General features: G+C 53.2%; 1 protein-coding gene across 1 annotated transcript; it reads left to right on the plus strand.

Moving 5' to 3' along the window:
• The first annotated feature begins 4,218 nt into the window (after positions 1-4,218).
• On the plus strand, positions 4,219-10,166 carry LOC140645585 (olfactory receptor 14A16-like). The gene is made up of 2 exons (XM_072849046.1): positions 4,219-5,114; positions 10,118-10,166. The coding sequence occupies exons 1-2, from the start codon at positions 4,219-4,221 to the stop codon at positions 10,164-10,166; spliced, it is 945 nt and encodes a 314-aa protein (XP_072705147.1).
• The last annotated feature ends 4,631 nt before the right edge of the window (positions 10,167-14,797 follow it).

Below are 14,797 nucleotides of genomic sequence, written 5' to 3' on the forward strand. Positions count from 1 at the left end.
CACTAAATTCCAGGTAGACAACATGCACAGCCTTTCCCTCATCCACTAAGTGGATTCTCTTGTCACAGAAGGAGATCAGGTTAGTCAAGCCGGACCTGCCTTTCATAAACCCATGCTGACTGGGCCTGATCACCTGGTTGTCCTGTACGTGCTGTGTGAATGCACTCAAGGTGATCTGCTGCATAACCCTCTGCGGCATCGAGGTCAGACTGAGAGGACTGTAGCTCCCTGAATCCTCCTTCTGTCCCTTCCTGTAGATGGGTGTCATATTTGCTAAGCTCCAGTCAACCGGGACCTTCCCGGTTAGCGAGGATTGCTGATAAAGAATTGCAAGTGTCTTGGTGAGCACTTCCACCAGCTCCATCCGTACCCTTGGGAGGATCCCATCTGGCCACATAGACCTGTGTGTGTCTAAGTGGTGTAGCAGGTCACTAACCATTTCCCCTTGGATTATGGGAGCTTCATTCTGCTCCCTGTCCCTGTCTTACAGCTCAGGGGGCTGGGTACCTGGAGGACAACTGGTCTTGCTATTGAAGACGGAGGCAACAGAAACCTCTTGAAGTTGTGAAACGAGTAGTGGCCAGTCCTGCAGGGAGGGGAGAATAACCCCATCCATCAGGACAGGCTGGATCCTCACCAGCTGAGCAGGAACCATGAGGAGAAGGGTCTGGACACTACAAGGGACAACATCTGAGCCAGTGGTGCATGCTCACCATGAACAAAGCCAGCTGCATACGGGGCTGCATTAGGAGGAGAATTGGCCACACAGACAACTTGAGTTCTCACCCCTCTTGTCTCAGCACTGGTGTGAGCACACACACAGAGGTGTATCTCAGTGTGGGGCTCCCCATTTTGCAGAAGTAAGGAGGAATTGGAGAGTGTGCAGAGGAGGTCTGCCAAGGTGGTGTTTGGTGCACATGACCTGTGTGGGATGGCTGAGGGACATGAGCTTCTTTGGCCCAGAGCTAGGGAGGCTCTGGACAATATGGGAGTAGCCTGAGAGTGCTTGAAGGTTGCTTTCAGAGATGGCAGAGCTCTTCTTTGTAGTGGGAAACAGCATGAGAAAGAAATAATGCCACAAAGTGCAGCTTGGGACATCCAGAGTGGACATGAGGAGAAAGAAATGTCACTCCAAGGGCAGTGCTGTTGTGCAACAGGTCACCCTGGGTCAGCCCCAGGCTTTGTGTTTTAAGGAAGAGCCAGGGAGGCTGGAGAGATTCCAGTAAAGGCAGGAAGATGCTGAGGTGAGAGCAATGTGCAGTAGCAGGGTGGGTGCCTACAGCCTGCAGGGAAAGAGGCAGAGGGGATGCAACACCATAGGACAGCCTGTGGGGGAGATGAGAGCGGGATGCAGAAAGGCTGAAAGCCCCCAACAGAGAGGAGCTCTTTCTGCCGTTGGCAATGGCTGTTGTGTCTGCCACTGATGCCTCTGAGGAGACACCTTATCCTTTTAGCATTAGGGCCTCATTGCCTCCTTGTCCACATCCAGGAGCCTGGGAGGTGTCGCAGCAGAGTCCTGCCCTTGGCATCACACATCCCCACATCACACGGCCCCAGCAAGAGCCCTGAGCACCATGTGAGGGACAAGATCTCCCTTCCCAGGGGCTGGGGGTCAGTTGCTTAATGGGGTCAGGGCTTGGTCCTTTGGCTTAATGGGACACATTAAAGTTTACTCTGCATCAGAGCCACCTTTACATTTCCTTTGCCTGTCATCTCTGCCTCCAGCTTTCTCCTCTAACCAGTCCCCAGGGAGGCTTTGTCAGTAATGTCCCTCAGTGGGACCCATTAAGGCTCAAAGAAACTTTGCAGTTTGCATCCGACTTCTTCAGAGGTTTCCTCAACTTCTTCTCAGTGTCTGAGCTTCATGGACTTGGCCCCAAACCCACCAGAGAGGTCATTAAAAAACCTTGGGCTGGTCCTCTGCTGTTGAGCTGTTCCAGGCTCCTGGGATGCAGGGAGTGCATGGCAAGCAGGAAGAGCTAAGAAGAGACAGTTCTGCCCAGGAGCAGCTCCTCTGCAAATCACCGCAGGGCTGAGGGCACTGCCTGCAGGCACTGAGTGGAGACAAGCAGGGCAGAGAGAGGCTAAAGGCGGTCTGGGCTGGGTGGATGGCTGAGAGCTCACTGGAGGAGCAATCTTCACAGCCTCTCCACTGTAAGTCTCTCACTGCACGGCAATGGACATGATCTTCCTGGAGGGGTATGATAAATCTGTCACAGCCTACAGAGATCTCTCTCCAACGTAGAGGAGTAGGACCTGCTCCCGAGCAGGGCTTCCCTGCTGCACTGTCAGAGGGACAGGTAATGACAGTTGCCTTCTCCCGGGGATGGCTGCAAGGGTGTGAAGCCGGGTGTGCAGGCAGGGCTGCCCAGGGCTGTCCTGCAGAGCAGGGTCCCTGCGCCCAGGGGGCTGTGTGCCAGGGCAGGGACTCTGACACTTGCCAGGGCCAGCACTAAGCCTGCCCGGGTGGCTCCGCACAGCGCTGCAGGGAGAAGGTGTGGGTGGAAGGAGCGGCCCCCGTCAGGGCACGGTCCCTCTGCTGTGGAGAGGGTGCTGCATGGGTCAGGGCTGCTCACAGTTCCACATCACTTCAGGACATTTTCAGAGGCAGATTTTCAAGAATCACCTCAAGGCAGGTGCTACGTGGAAGGAAAGGTGCTTTCTGAAGCCTGTGCTTTCCGTTTCCTGCTGAGTTTGTTGGGGAACATAGCAATGGAGCTGTGAGGTTTGCACAGAGACTGAGACCTCTACAGCATTACACTGAGAGGTCAGTAGGTCTGTGAGGAAGCTGATTCAGTCCCCTCACCAGTTCCTTTGCCTAATGAAAGCCCCATCACTTGTGTGGAATCCTCGTGGTTTATCTGACCTGCTCCTTCTCTGAGATGCTCCTGGGCAGTGTCCTGCTGCCAGGAGGGCTCTGCAGGGCAGAGCTGAGCACAGAGCGGGTGGGATTTGGTCTGTGGGCACTGATAGGTAGCAGACATGGGGACAGAGAAGCAGCTCCTGGCAGGGACAGATCCAGGCAGCAGAGACACAGAGCGGGAGTGAGAGCAAAGTGCTGACAGCAAAGGCTGGGAGGGGGGAATTGGGCATCTCCCTGTCAGCCCTTCACTGAACATGTTTTTCCCCTACCAAGTCTGTCAGTCTCCTCTCCCACCCAGCAGAGCCTCTGCCCTCAAGGCGCTGGGGTCCAGGGCAGGAGCTGCCTCCTCTGCAGCCTGAGCTCCAGCAGAGGAGACTCTCCTGAGTGCCCATCTCTCCCTCCCTGGCCTTGCCTCACTTGGCAGAAGCCCTGGGGTCTTTCTCGTGCTTTCTCCACCTGCCCCTGCTGCTGCTGTTTTCAGGCTCTCTAGGGATGGGCTTTGCAGCAGCAGCTCAGCAACTGCCCCTGCACGTCTTGCCGTGCAGCTGTGTCCATGGGAGCAAGGTGCCCAAGGCCTCTTCTAGCCTGGGGGGTCTAGGCAATGGAGTCCATAGGGTGGGGATAAAGCTGGCTCTCTGTTCAGGACACCCCATCTTCAGGGCATCCAGAAGCTCACAGCTCTTCCCTGGGGAGGGGACTGTGGAGATTGTCTGCATTTTGCAACTGGCTTATCCAGTTTCCTTTCCAGTATCCAGTTTCCCGTCAGGGCAAGAGCTGAGTGTGAGCATCCTGTGGCTCAGAGAGGTGTGAGCCAAGGGCAGCTGAGAGCAAGACTGAGGGACAGACCATCTCTCCTCCCTATGCACTAAGGGTCCAGCCCTTTGCCTGCCAGGGCTCTCAGGGTAGCACTTGTAGTGTAGCGGAAAGGCCAAGGATGTCTGCCTTCCACAAACCCCCTCAGGTGGGACAAGGAACAGGAACAAAAGAAAACAAAACAAACCCCCACAGCTCTCCTCTGCATTCGGGTGAGTTGGGAGGGACAATTTTGAAATGGCATTGATTTCTTGAGTGGATTTAAACAGAGATCACTCCTGGTTTCTCTCTGCCTGTTGGTGCAGAGCAGGACTGACTCCTCTGGTGCCCACAGCAGAATCCCCTGCTCCCCATTGGGCCCTCAGCCAGCAGAAAAGAGAGTTGCAGCCAGGCAGCTGCATGAAGGTCTTTCTGGACGGAGAGAGAGAGGCTGGCGGGGGGTGTTTCTGTGAGAAATGGAGCAGGATTTGCTGAGAGTTGTGTGTCCTAACTCTTCACTGCCTTTTCCTCCTTGGACAGGCCCCCATACCCAGACAAAGGAAATGTCCAACAGCAGCTCCATAACCAAGTTTCTCCTCCTGGCATTCGCAGACACACGGGAGCTGCAGCTCTTGCACTTCTGGCTCTTCCTGGGCATCTACCTGGCTGCCCTCCTGGGCAACGGCCTCATCATCACCACCGTAGCCTGTGACCACCACCTCCACACCCCCATGTACTTCTTCCTTCTCAACCTCTCTGTCCTCGACCTGGGCTCCATCTCCACCACTGTCCCCAAAGCCATGGCCAATTCCCTGTGGGACACCAGGGCCATCTCCTACCAAGGCTGTGTGGCTCAGGTATTTTTCTTTTTTTTTTTTATGTCAGCTGAGTATTTTCTTCTCACTGTCATGGCCTATGACCGCTATATTGCCATCTGGAAACCATTGCACTATGAGACCCTTGTGGGCAGCAGAGCTTGTGTCCACATGGCAGCAGCTGCCTGGGGCAGTGGGTTTCTCTATGCTGTGCTGCACACTGCCAATACATTTTCATTACCACTCTGCAAGGGTAATGCCGTGGACCAGTTCTTCTGTGAAATCCCCCAGATCCTCAAGCTCTCCTGCTCAGACTCCTACCTCAGGGAAGCTGGGCTTCTTGTGGCTAGTCTCTGTTTTGCATTTGGGTGTTTTGTGTTCATTGTGGTGTCCTATGTGCAGATCTTGAGGGCCGTGCTCAAGATCCCCTCTGAGCAGGGACGGCACAAAGCCTTTTCTACGTGCCTCCCTCACCTGGCCATAGTCTCTCTGTTTATCAGCACTGGCATGGTTGCCTACCTGAAGCCCCCCTCCATCTCCTCCCCATCCCTGGACCTGGTGGTGTCAGTTCTGTACTCGGTGGTGCCTGCAGCAGTCAACCCCCTCATCTACAGCATGAGGAACAAGGAGCTCAAGGATGCCCTATGGAAACTGACCCAATGGACATAGCGTCACTGACAACAGCCTGCCTCCCAGCACTTCACATTTCCCGGCGCTTATTTTGGCCAGGAGTCTGCTTTTTTTCCCCTGTAATACTTCTACTTCTGTATAATTTTCTAGGTTGATACTTCTTCTCTTGAGTCTTTATCCTGTTTGATCTGACCCTTACACCATACTGAGTCAGATGTGACCTGTCTAAGAGCAGCTCTTCAATAAAAGGGGATCTCCTGGGTGCAGTGCCTGAAGGTTGGGCTCTTCCTCCCAAGTGGCTGCCACTAAAATGTCCAAGGAATTGGTGTTTTAAAAAGTCTTTTCTCCTTATGTTCCCCCTGTGTTTGTGGTTTAGCTCACATTACAGTTGGGTTCCACTTGACCAGAAGTTCTGGTTTTAAAGGCTTTCTTGTTCATGTAAGATGGTGCATGAGCTCCCCATTCCCTCCTCAGGGTGCTTCAGATATGTCAGGACTCATGGCGTTTAGCTGTCTTTATGGAAATGAATTTGGAGCAATCAGGAGAGGACAAGGGCTCAAGACGTGCCCTGGGGTGGGAGTGAATGGAGGCACACAAAGTGAAACCCCCTCAAACACCCCAAAAGCAAAGCACTACATCAAGGTATGCACAAAGAAGGACTCTGCAGTGCCATGGGAGTCAGTGTGGACCCAGTGGGCATGGCAAAGGGAGACTGGAGAGATGCGGCAGGTGCCTGAGGAGCCCCAGGGCCAGGACTCTTGTGCTGTCCTAGGGAGAGGGGCTGGTGGGGCAAGAGAAGGGTGCAAATGCAGTTGGGGTTAGGGACAACCTGCAATATGAATGCAGCAGAGCTAGAGATTGACTGGCCTCTGTTTCCTCTTGCCCTTTTGGTCAGCAGCAGCCCTGGGGCTGATGGGGAGGCTGACCCCCCTGTCTGACCTCCAGGAGCTGCTGTGCCCTTCAGAGCAGCCGGAGCTGTGGCTGAGTGGTCGGAGTGCTGCAGCCCCCTGTGGTGGGCACTGCCATGGGGCCAGGGGAGGTGTGGAGAGCTGGAGCTGGGGCTGGGCTGTAAACGTCCTGGAAGAGGAAACACCAGTGTAGAGCTAAGCTGTGTGAGTGTGCAGGAGAAGGGCACACAGCAGGGTGCTCACAAGGCAGAGCCAGGTGACAAAATGAAGGAAGCAAGGCGCCAAAGGTGCAGAAGAGAGGGGCTCGGTCTGTGCCATGCTCCCTGGACACCCTGGGGAAGCTGCCCTAGGAGAATTGTCCCAGACCGGTCCCAAACACCATCCGTTTCCATCTCTGGCCATACACCCCAGCCGTGAGAAGGGACCTTTGCTGTACGGTCACCTCCGTCCTCTTCCGAGGCTCAGTGATACCCAACTCCACAGCCATGATTAATAAAGAGGAAACCAGTTTCCTACTGACACTCTTTACACACCAAGTCCCAGAGCTCTTGCCACAGCTGCTCTCTCAGCCAAGCCCATTCTCAGACAGCTCCAGCTAGAGCAGGTGCTCATGGCCTTGTCTTGACAAATACTGAAACTGTCCAGTGATTCAGATCCCACCAGCTGGCCTGGGTCCTTGCCCCAGTGTTTGACTCTGAGGGATTTATCAAAACCCCAGCTCTCTCTGCCTCTCCTTGTCCATAACGTGCTCCAGGCCCCAACCATCCTTCTGGCCTCTGCAGGACTTGCTCCAGTCTGTCAGGGTCTGTATTGTGTTGGGAAGCCCCATACTGGGTGCAGCAGTCCTGGGGTGGTCCTGTGGTGGGTTAACGTTGACCAGCAGCCAGACAGCCACCCAGCCGCTTGATCACTCCCCCAGCTCAACAGGACAAGGGGAGAAAATAAATCAGAAAAGCACATTGGTCAAGGTGTGTGTGGGTCAAGAGGCCAGAAATGTTGGCACTGTGGTAGGTGTTTGGTTTGGTTTGACCCCAGGCAGCAGCTAAGCACCCACAAAGTCATTTGCTAACTCTCCCCTACCCCCACCACCCCCAGCAGGATGGGGGAGGGAATTGGAAGTGCAAAAGCAAGAAAACTCATGGGTCAAGACAAAGACAGTTTAATAGGTGAAGCAAAAGCTGTATCTACAAGCAAAGCAAAATGAGGAATTCATGCACTACGTCCCATCGGCAGGCAGATGTTTAGCCATTTCCAGGAAAGCAGGCCTTGGGAAGACAAATGCCTTGATCACAACTATCTCCCCTTTTTCCTTCTTCCGTTGAGTTTGGGTGTTTTGTTTTTTTTTGCTGAGCCTGCCATCATTTGCAATGGAATATCCCTTTGGTCATTCTGGGCCAGCTGTCCCAGCTGTGCCCCTGCCAACTTCTTGTGTCCCCCCAGCCTACTTGCTGCAGGGGCAGAGTGGCAAAAAGAGAAAGCCTTCATGCTCTGCAAGGACTCTTCAGCAATAGCCAAAACACTGTTGCGTTATCAGTGCTGTGTTAGTAACAAATCCAAAGCACATCACCCTGTGGGCTGCTATGAAGAACATTAACTCCATCCCAGCCATTTACAGGTCATACATCAGGGTGAGGAATGAACAATGTCTCAATTAAATGATCTGAGGAAATCAGTGGATCACAGGACCTGGCTCTTCTGGGGGACTCCGTTTCCTCGGTATTCAGTGGTCAAGGGAGACAGCAGGATGCAAACCTTCCAGGAGGTTTCTTGTGCTGTTTGTGGAAACGTTCTTAGCAGAGCTGCCAAAGAGTCCCTTCAGTCTTCTGCTCACCTGGACCTGGCACTCCCAAAAGAGGAAGAGCTGGTCAGGCATGTGAATACCAGTGTCAGCCTTGGCTGTGGTGACCATGAAATGCTGATCTCCCGGATCTCCAGGGAGGTGGGGAAGGAGGGTAGCAGAGCACAGAGCCTGGACTTCAGGGCATGAGAAGATGCCCTATGGAGGGCACTGGTAGGTGGGATCCCATGGGGGCAGTGTCAGGGCCCTGAGAGCATCCATAGGCCTTCATGACTTTGACCAGCCTAACATGGGGCCTGGACCCACAACTCTGTCCATGGGCCCAGGGGCCCATTGAAGCCCAAGCCTGAGCTTCAGCCCCAGCTTGAGCTATGCTGTAGGTGTACTGGTTTCCAGACCAGCCATAGACACAGCCTTGCCTGTCCATGAACCCTGTTGATTGGGGCTTGCAGTCTCACTTCCCAGCTTGGTTCTTTATGGGGTGTACAATGAAATGACACTGTGGCCTTCCAAGGGCCACACCCCAGGTGATTCACAGAGGCCTAGGGTCCTCTGCTTCCTTTCTTCCCATCACTTGGTCATGTCTGGAGAGGAGAGGAAGGATAAGCAGATGAGATTTCTGGGTGCCAATTGTGGAAAGTGGGCAGCAGAGCCATCACAAGTGAAATGACCAAAAGGCTCTATTAGTTCAAAACCCCTTTCTTGGAGCTCCTTTCTTGGAGGCTGAAATCTTCAGCAGGAACCTGGAAGCCCTGAGATCCCTCCATCTCCCTCTCTTTCAGTAATTAATTTGATAGTACCCAAGTCAGAGGCTTTTTTCAATTTGATTTACAGCCTAAAGCACCCCTGCTCTGGAGATGTGCCAGGAAACTTGCAGAAGAATCATACTCTTCTGCACAAGAAGGTGGATGTTCCCAGGAATCTCAGGAGGCATGGCATAGTGACAGCTGTGTTCAGGGAGCTGGTCAAATGCCTCATCTCCATTTCTGTAGCGGTGCCTTAGATGCCTGGTTCATGTGTAAACTCCCTCTGCAAATGCTGACATTTACTGCGCTACCTGTTCTGAGCCCAGAGCTGGCCCTGCTTGGAGCTGTGCGGTGGACTCAAGACTTCCTGAGCTCCCTTTTACTCTGAATTGTCCTGTGATGTAGGGACCCTCACCTCCAGCTTAGTCTCTTCTTGGAGGGCACGTTGCAAGGCACAGGCTCATGCAAGGGTTGGTGGGGAAGAGACTGCTGGGGCTCTCTAGTCCAGCCTCCAGGCTGGCTGCGACTTTGTAGAGCTGAAACCTGAAGCGCTCCAAAGGTGGAAATCACAGCAATGCTCCTCCTAGGCCCTTATATTTTTCCTAAGGCTCAGCCTAGAGCTCCCAAGAGGCAGTTTGTGGCTGTTGCCTCTGTCATCTCATTGGCCACTGCAGAAGCAAGCTTGGCTCCATCATCTCTCCAGGTAGCTGTAGGCTCCCATTAGGTTGCCCTGTGCCTCCACTTCAGCAGGCTCTAGCGAGGCCCACTTCCCTCAGACTCTCCTCACACCTCATAGTTTATGTCCTTAGCTCCATCTTGCTGGGCCTCCTCAGGACCCGCACCTCTTTATTCTCCTTTGGAATTGTGAGACCCACTGGCTCCTATGGCATCCGCTACGGTGCCCAGGCCCTTCTCCGCAGGGAACTCCTTAGCCGGTCAGGTCCCTACCAGTGCTGCTGCATGAGTTGCTGTGCAGCTTGTGGGTTGAGATAAAAACAGTTTAACAGGCAAAAGAAAAAGATAGAACCAAACATAAACCAAAACCAACAGGCAACGCATGGGCAATCACTCACCACCTCTCACAAGCAGACTGATGCCCAGCCAGCCTCCCTTTAACAGACACCTTGAATGACAAAAACCACCTCCTTCTTCCCCTTCCCCGGCTCTTCTTGCTGAGCATGACATCATATGGTATGGAACATCCCTTTGGTCAGCTGGGGTCAGCTTTCTGGGCTGTGTCCCCTGCAAACTCCTTGCCCGCTCCCAGCCTACTCACTGGGAGGGAGCAGAGTGTGAAACTGAGAAGACCTTGACACTCTGCAACCACTGCTCAGCAACAGCCAAAACACTGGTGTGTTATCAATGCTGTTTGAGGCACAAATGCAAACACATAGCACCATAGGGGCTGCTACGAAGGAAGTTAACACCATCCCAGCCAGACCCAGTATACTTGAACTGGGGGCCCAGAAGTGGACACTGGAGTGTCCAGGTGGTCTAACGAGTGATGAGCAGGGGGAGACGATCTCTTCCCTCACACTTTTGGTGAGGCTTCTCTTTATACACTCCAGGACACTGCTGGCTGCCTTTGTTACCAGGTCACACTGGGCTGTGTAGATCACTGCTGGATCCTGTTTTGCCCTCTGTTTCCCAGCTCCACCAGGGCCTTTTACGCAGAGCTGGTCCCTGGCCAGGCAGTCCCCAGCCCCTGCCACTGCAAGCCGTTAGTCTATCCCAGGTGCAGGATCTGGCCTTTGTTCTTCCTCTAGTTCATGAAGTTCCTGACAGGACAGTCCTCCTGCCTGTCTCGTTTCTCCTGAATGACATTCTTAAGGCACAGGAATGGTCCTTCCAATGTAGTGTCATTGACAAATGTGGTGAGAGTATCCTCCTCTGGGTCATGGACACACATGTTAAACTGCACAGGGCCCAGGAGAGTCCCTTGTGCTGCCCCACAATGCCCCAGGATGTGCCAGTGGCCTTCAGGTAGGCTATGACCCCTTCACCACTGCTCCCTCAGCCTCATCACCCAACTGGTGTTTTACCCAGCCGTTTGTTGACCCGTCCAGGCTCTAATGGCCTAACTTGGCAGTTAGGCAGTTACTTCATCATGAAGGCAAGCAAGTTGACGAGGCATGATTTACCCTTTGGAAGTCCATGCTGACTGCTTGTGGACACATTCTTCTCGTTCAGGGTCCCAGACATGTCACCCAAGAGGACTCCAGCTGATGCCACACTCCTCACCAAAGTGAGCTTGTACAGCCTGTGATTCCCTGCGGTGCACTTTTGGCCTCTTTCAAAGATGGGTGCAACATAGGCTTGTCCTCACTAAAACCTCACCACATTTTATAAGAGAAGTGGTCATTCCTGCATCCAGGACAGAATAACCCCATGTATCAGGGTAAGCTTGGAGCTGACCGGCTGAGGAGTGACCCTGAGGAGAAGGCCATAGTCACTTCAAGGGATGCTACAGAGGCCAGTGCAGCATGCTGACCACAATAAAGGCCAGCTGCATGTGGGGCTGAATTAGGAGGAGTGTGGCCACCCAGGCAAGGGGAGTTACCTCCTCCCTTGACTCAGCAGGGGTGTAGCCACATCTGAAAGAATCTGTGCTGGGGTGGGGCTCCATGTTCTGCAGGAGTGGGGGGAAGCTGTAGAGTTAAGGGGCTGAACACATGACTTGTGTGGAGAGACTGAGGGGCTTGGCATTCTTTTGCCTTGTGACATAGAGACTCAGGGCAATGTCATAGTAGCCTGCAGCTGCTTGAAGGGTGCTTTCAGAGAGGATGAAGTTTTTCTTTGTAGAGCATACAGCATGAGAAAGGAAAAAGTTAGAGTCTGAGCCTGGGCATGATGAAAAGTGAAATGTCACTTGAAGGGTAGTGCTGTGGTGCCACTGGTCACCGAGGGCAGTAAGGGGTGTGTGTCTGTGATGAGCCAATGGCTTTGTGTTTCAAAGACATCAGTACAGGTAGGAATATGTGAGGGTGAGAGCAAGGTGGGGAAGTGAGGATAGTGTGTCTACAGCCTGCAGGGAACAGGCACAGGCGTGGGACAGTGTAGGACATCCTGTGGCGGAGATGGCTGACAACGATATCTGAACAAGAACTGTTTTAGACAGAGAGATAGGAAGGGATAGCTATAATCACAGTTAAGGAGCTGACTACGGAGTTAATCTGACTTCTGAAAGATGGGGCAAGTTTCTAGTTTCCTGAAGCTCAAAGCAACAACCGGGTAGTTGGGAAGTATCTGAAGGAACAAAAAGCAAGGCGAGGAGGAAAACTCTCCCCAGCACAAGACTGCTGGCCCAGAGGCTCCTCAGGCTACTCCTGCTGCCCCTGCGACACAACAGCCTGCCCCGAGCTGCTGCATGCAGAAATAAGTTTCTCTTTGTAATTTCACCCCACCATAAGCACAGAGTTGCTTCTTTGTTCTTCTCTAGGGATTTCCCCATCCCCAAGGCACGTTTCCCCAAGACAGTGTGTCCATGCTGGCCTAGCCAGCCAATACTTCCCATCCCTGTGCTCCATGCAGGGCCCTGAGCTGGCTGTGCTCAGGGCCTATACGATTCTGTGATTCTATACCACCTATACGATTCTGTGATTCTGTGCTGCTCCGCAGGGCAAGTGGGCGGTGGTGCCTGAAACCCACAAGGAGACAATCCCAGGCAGACCCCTGCTGATCATTCAGCACCTCCTGGGGCACTGGGCATGAAGGCTCAGCCCAGGCCCATTCCCTAACACATGGCCCTATGCCCTCCTCCCCTCAGCCCATGGAGACCTTGAGCACAGCAGCACAGCTTTGTAAGTGGAAGTTTCTTCAGCCTGTCCCTCACTTCAGTTCTGCAAGAAGAGTCCAACCTCCAGACACCGGCACTGAGGAAATACCCTTTTATTGCAGAGAAGTGACACAGGAGGCCAGCTGTACCGTAGTACCAGACACACGCACAGAGTCCTCTGGGTCAGACAGGCTGGGTTCATTGCCCTGGAGAAGTGCTGTGGATGCAGACATTCCTGGATAAACTTGGTTATCACAGATAAAATACCCAAAGCACAGGAGGTTCCCGAGGTACATGGGAAATCACTTGTGAAGAGACAGGTGTAGCTTATTGCTGCTGACCAAAAATTAATTGAATCAATTTTTTCAGAGTGTCTTTGAGCTCCTTGTTCCTCATGCTGTAGATGAGGGGGTTCACTGCAGGAGGTAGCACCGAGTACAGAACTGCCACCAATAAATCCAGAGCTGATGACAAGATGGAAGGGGGCTTCAGGTAGGCAAACATGGCAGTGATCAAAAACAGGGAGACCACAGCCATGTGAGGAAGGCACATGGAAAACGCTTTGTGCCGTCCATGCTTAGACGGGATCCTCAGCACGGACCTGAATGTCTGCACATAAGACAGCGCAATGAAAGCAAAACAGTCTGAAGCTCAAGAAAAACCAAACAGAAGAAGTCCAGCTTTCCTGAGGTAGGAGTGCGAGCAGGAGATCTTGAGGATCTGGGGGATTTCACAGAAGAACTGGTTCACCTCATTGCCTTGGCAGAGTGGTATTGAAAATGTATTGGCCGTGTGCAGCACAGCATAGAGAAACCCACTGCCCCAGGCAGCTGCTGCCATGTGGACACAAGCTCTGCTGCCCACGAGGGTCTCATAGTGCAAGGGTTTGCAGATGGCAATGTAGCGGTCATAGGCCATGAGAGTGAGAAGACAATACTCCCCTACCATCAAGAACAGAAAGAAAAAGACCTGTACAGCACATCCTGTGTAGGAGATGGCCCTGGTGTCCCACAGGGAATTGGCCATGGCTTTGGGGACAGTGGTGGAGATGGAGCCCAGGTCAAGGAGGGAGAGGTTGAGGAGGAAGAAGTACATGGGGGTGTGGAGGTGGTGGTTGCAGGCTACAACGGTGATGATGAGGCCGTTGCCCAGGAGGGCAGCCAGGTAGATGCCCAGGAAGAGCCAGAAGTGCAAGAGCTGCAGCTCCCGTGTGTCTGCGAATGCCAGGAGGAGGAACTCTGTGATGGAGCTGGCATTGGACATTAGCTTTCTCTGGGCACGGGGCACTGTCTAAGGAGGAAAAGACAGTGACAAGTTAGAGTAGACTTCTCAGAGCAAAATCACAGCCATTTTTCTTGGACCCCTCCCAGCTACACACCCACCCTTTCCATTTTCTAGGAGACCTGCAGCTCTCTGGCTTGAGCTCTGGTTGGTGCCAGCTGAGTGTGCCGTGGGGAGCAGGGCCTTTGCCCACTGGATGCCGAGGAGTCAGCCCTGCTCTGCAGCAGTGCGTTCATGGGAAGAGTGGGGGCAAGGGGCCAATCCTGGTGTTTGAAATTTTTCAGGTTAAACTACTCCTAACACAGAAGGGCTTGTCGTTATCTGCACTCCCAGTGCTAAGGAATGGGTATGACCGAAGGCAGTTGGAGAGGTTATTTTTAAAGCATTCCTCCATCTCACCTGTGGAATGTTCTTGGAAGTCAGAAACCCTCAGCATTTCTGCCGTACTCAGGGAGAACAGAGTGAGCCCTGCGAGGCAAGAGCATTGTCTGTGCCTTAGTGCAGAGTGAGGGGAGTTGGTCTGTCTCTGTCTTTTGTTCTCAGGTTCTCTGGGATTGCACCTTTCTGAGATGGAGGAGGATCACACTCCCATGTTACCCTGAAAAATATCAGGCACTGCTGAGAGCAGAATGATCCACTGCAGATAGCCAAATGTCTTACCCTTTCTCAAGATATCAGCACCCCACTTGAGCCTAGGATACACTTTCCTGCTCCTTTCACCAACCCAACAGCATTTCCTCCATTGTAGAATCTCTGCGCTTCCCCATGAGTCTTTCAATTAACCCAGAGATGCTATGAGAAAGATTTGCATTCTAGAGGGCAGCTCACAGCTTGGAAGGACAGCCCAAGGAGATAGAGAAATGTCCTGACCATGGCATCTGATTAAGGGAGAGTCAGCTCATTCCCTAGCTCCACTGGCTGCATTGCCCACAGCCCCACAGGCTAGAGGAAAGCTGGGACACGTGTTCCCATGGACACACCTGCATGGGAGGACCCAAGATCAGAGCCTGACAGCAATGCCAAGAGCAGCCAGGAGAGGCAAGGAGAGAGACAGACTGGCACTCAGGAAAGATCTTCCCTTTCCGCAACTCTGCACAATACGTCCCAGATGGTGATAATGCAGGACAGTATCCCTCAGCCCAATTGACCGTCAGTGGGAAATGGGCATGTGGCAGGAGAGATGCCTGTC

Source organism: Ciconia boyciana, chromosome 35, assembly GCF_034638445.1.
Source record: "Ciconia boyciana chromosome 35, ASM3463844v1, whole genome shotgun sequence".
Lineage (NCBI taxonomy): Eukaryota > Metazoa > Chordata > Aves > Ciconiiformes > Ciconiidae > Ciconia > Ciconia boyciana.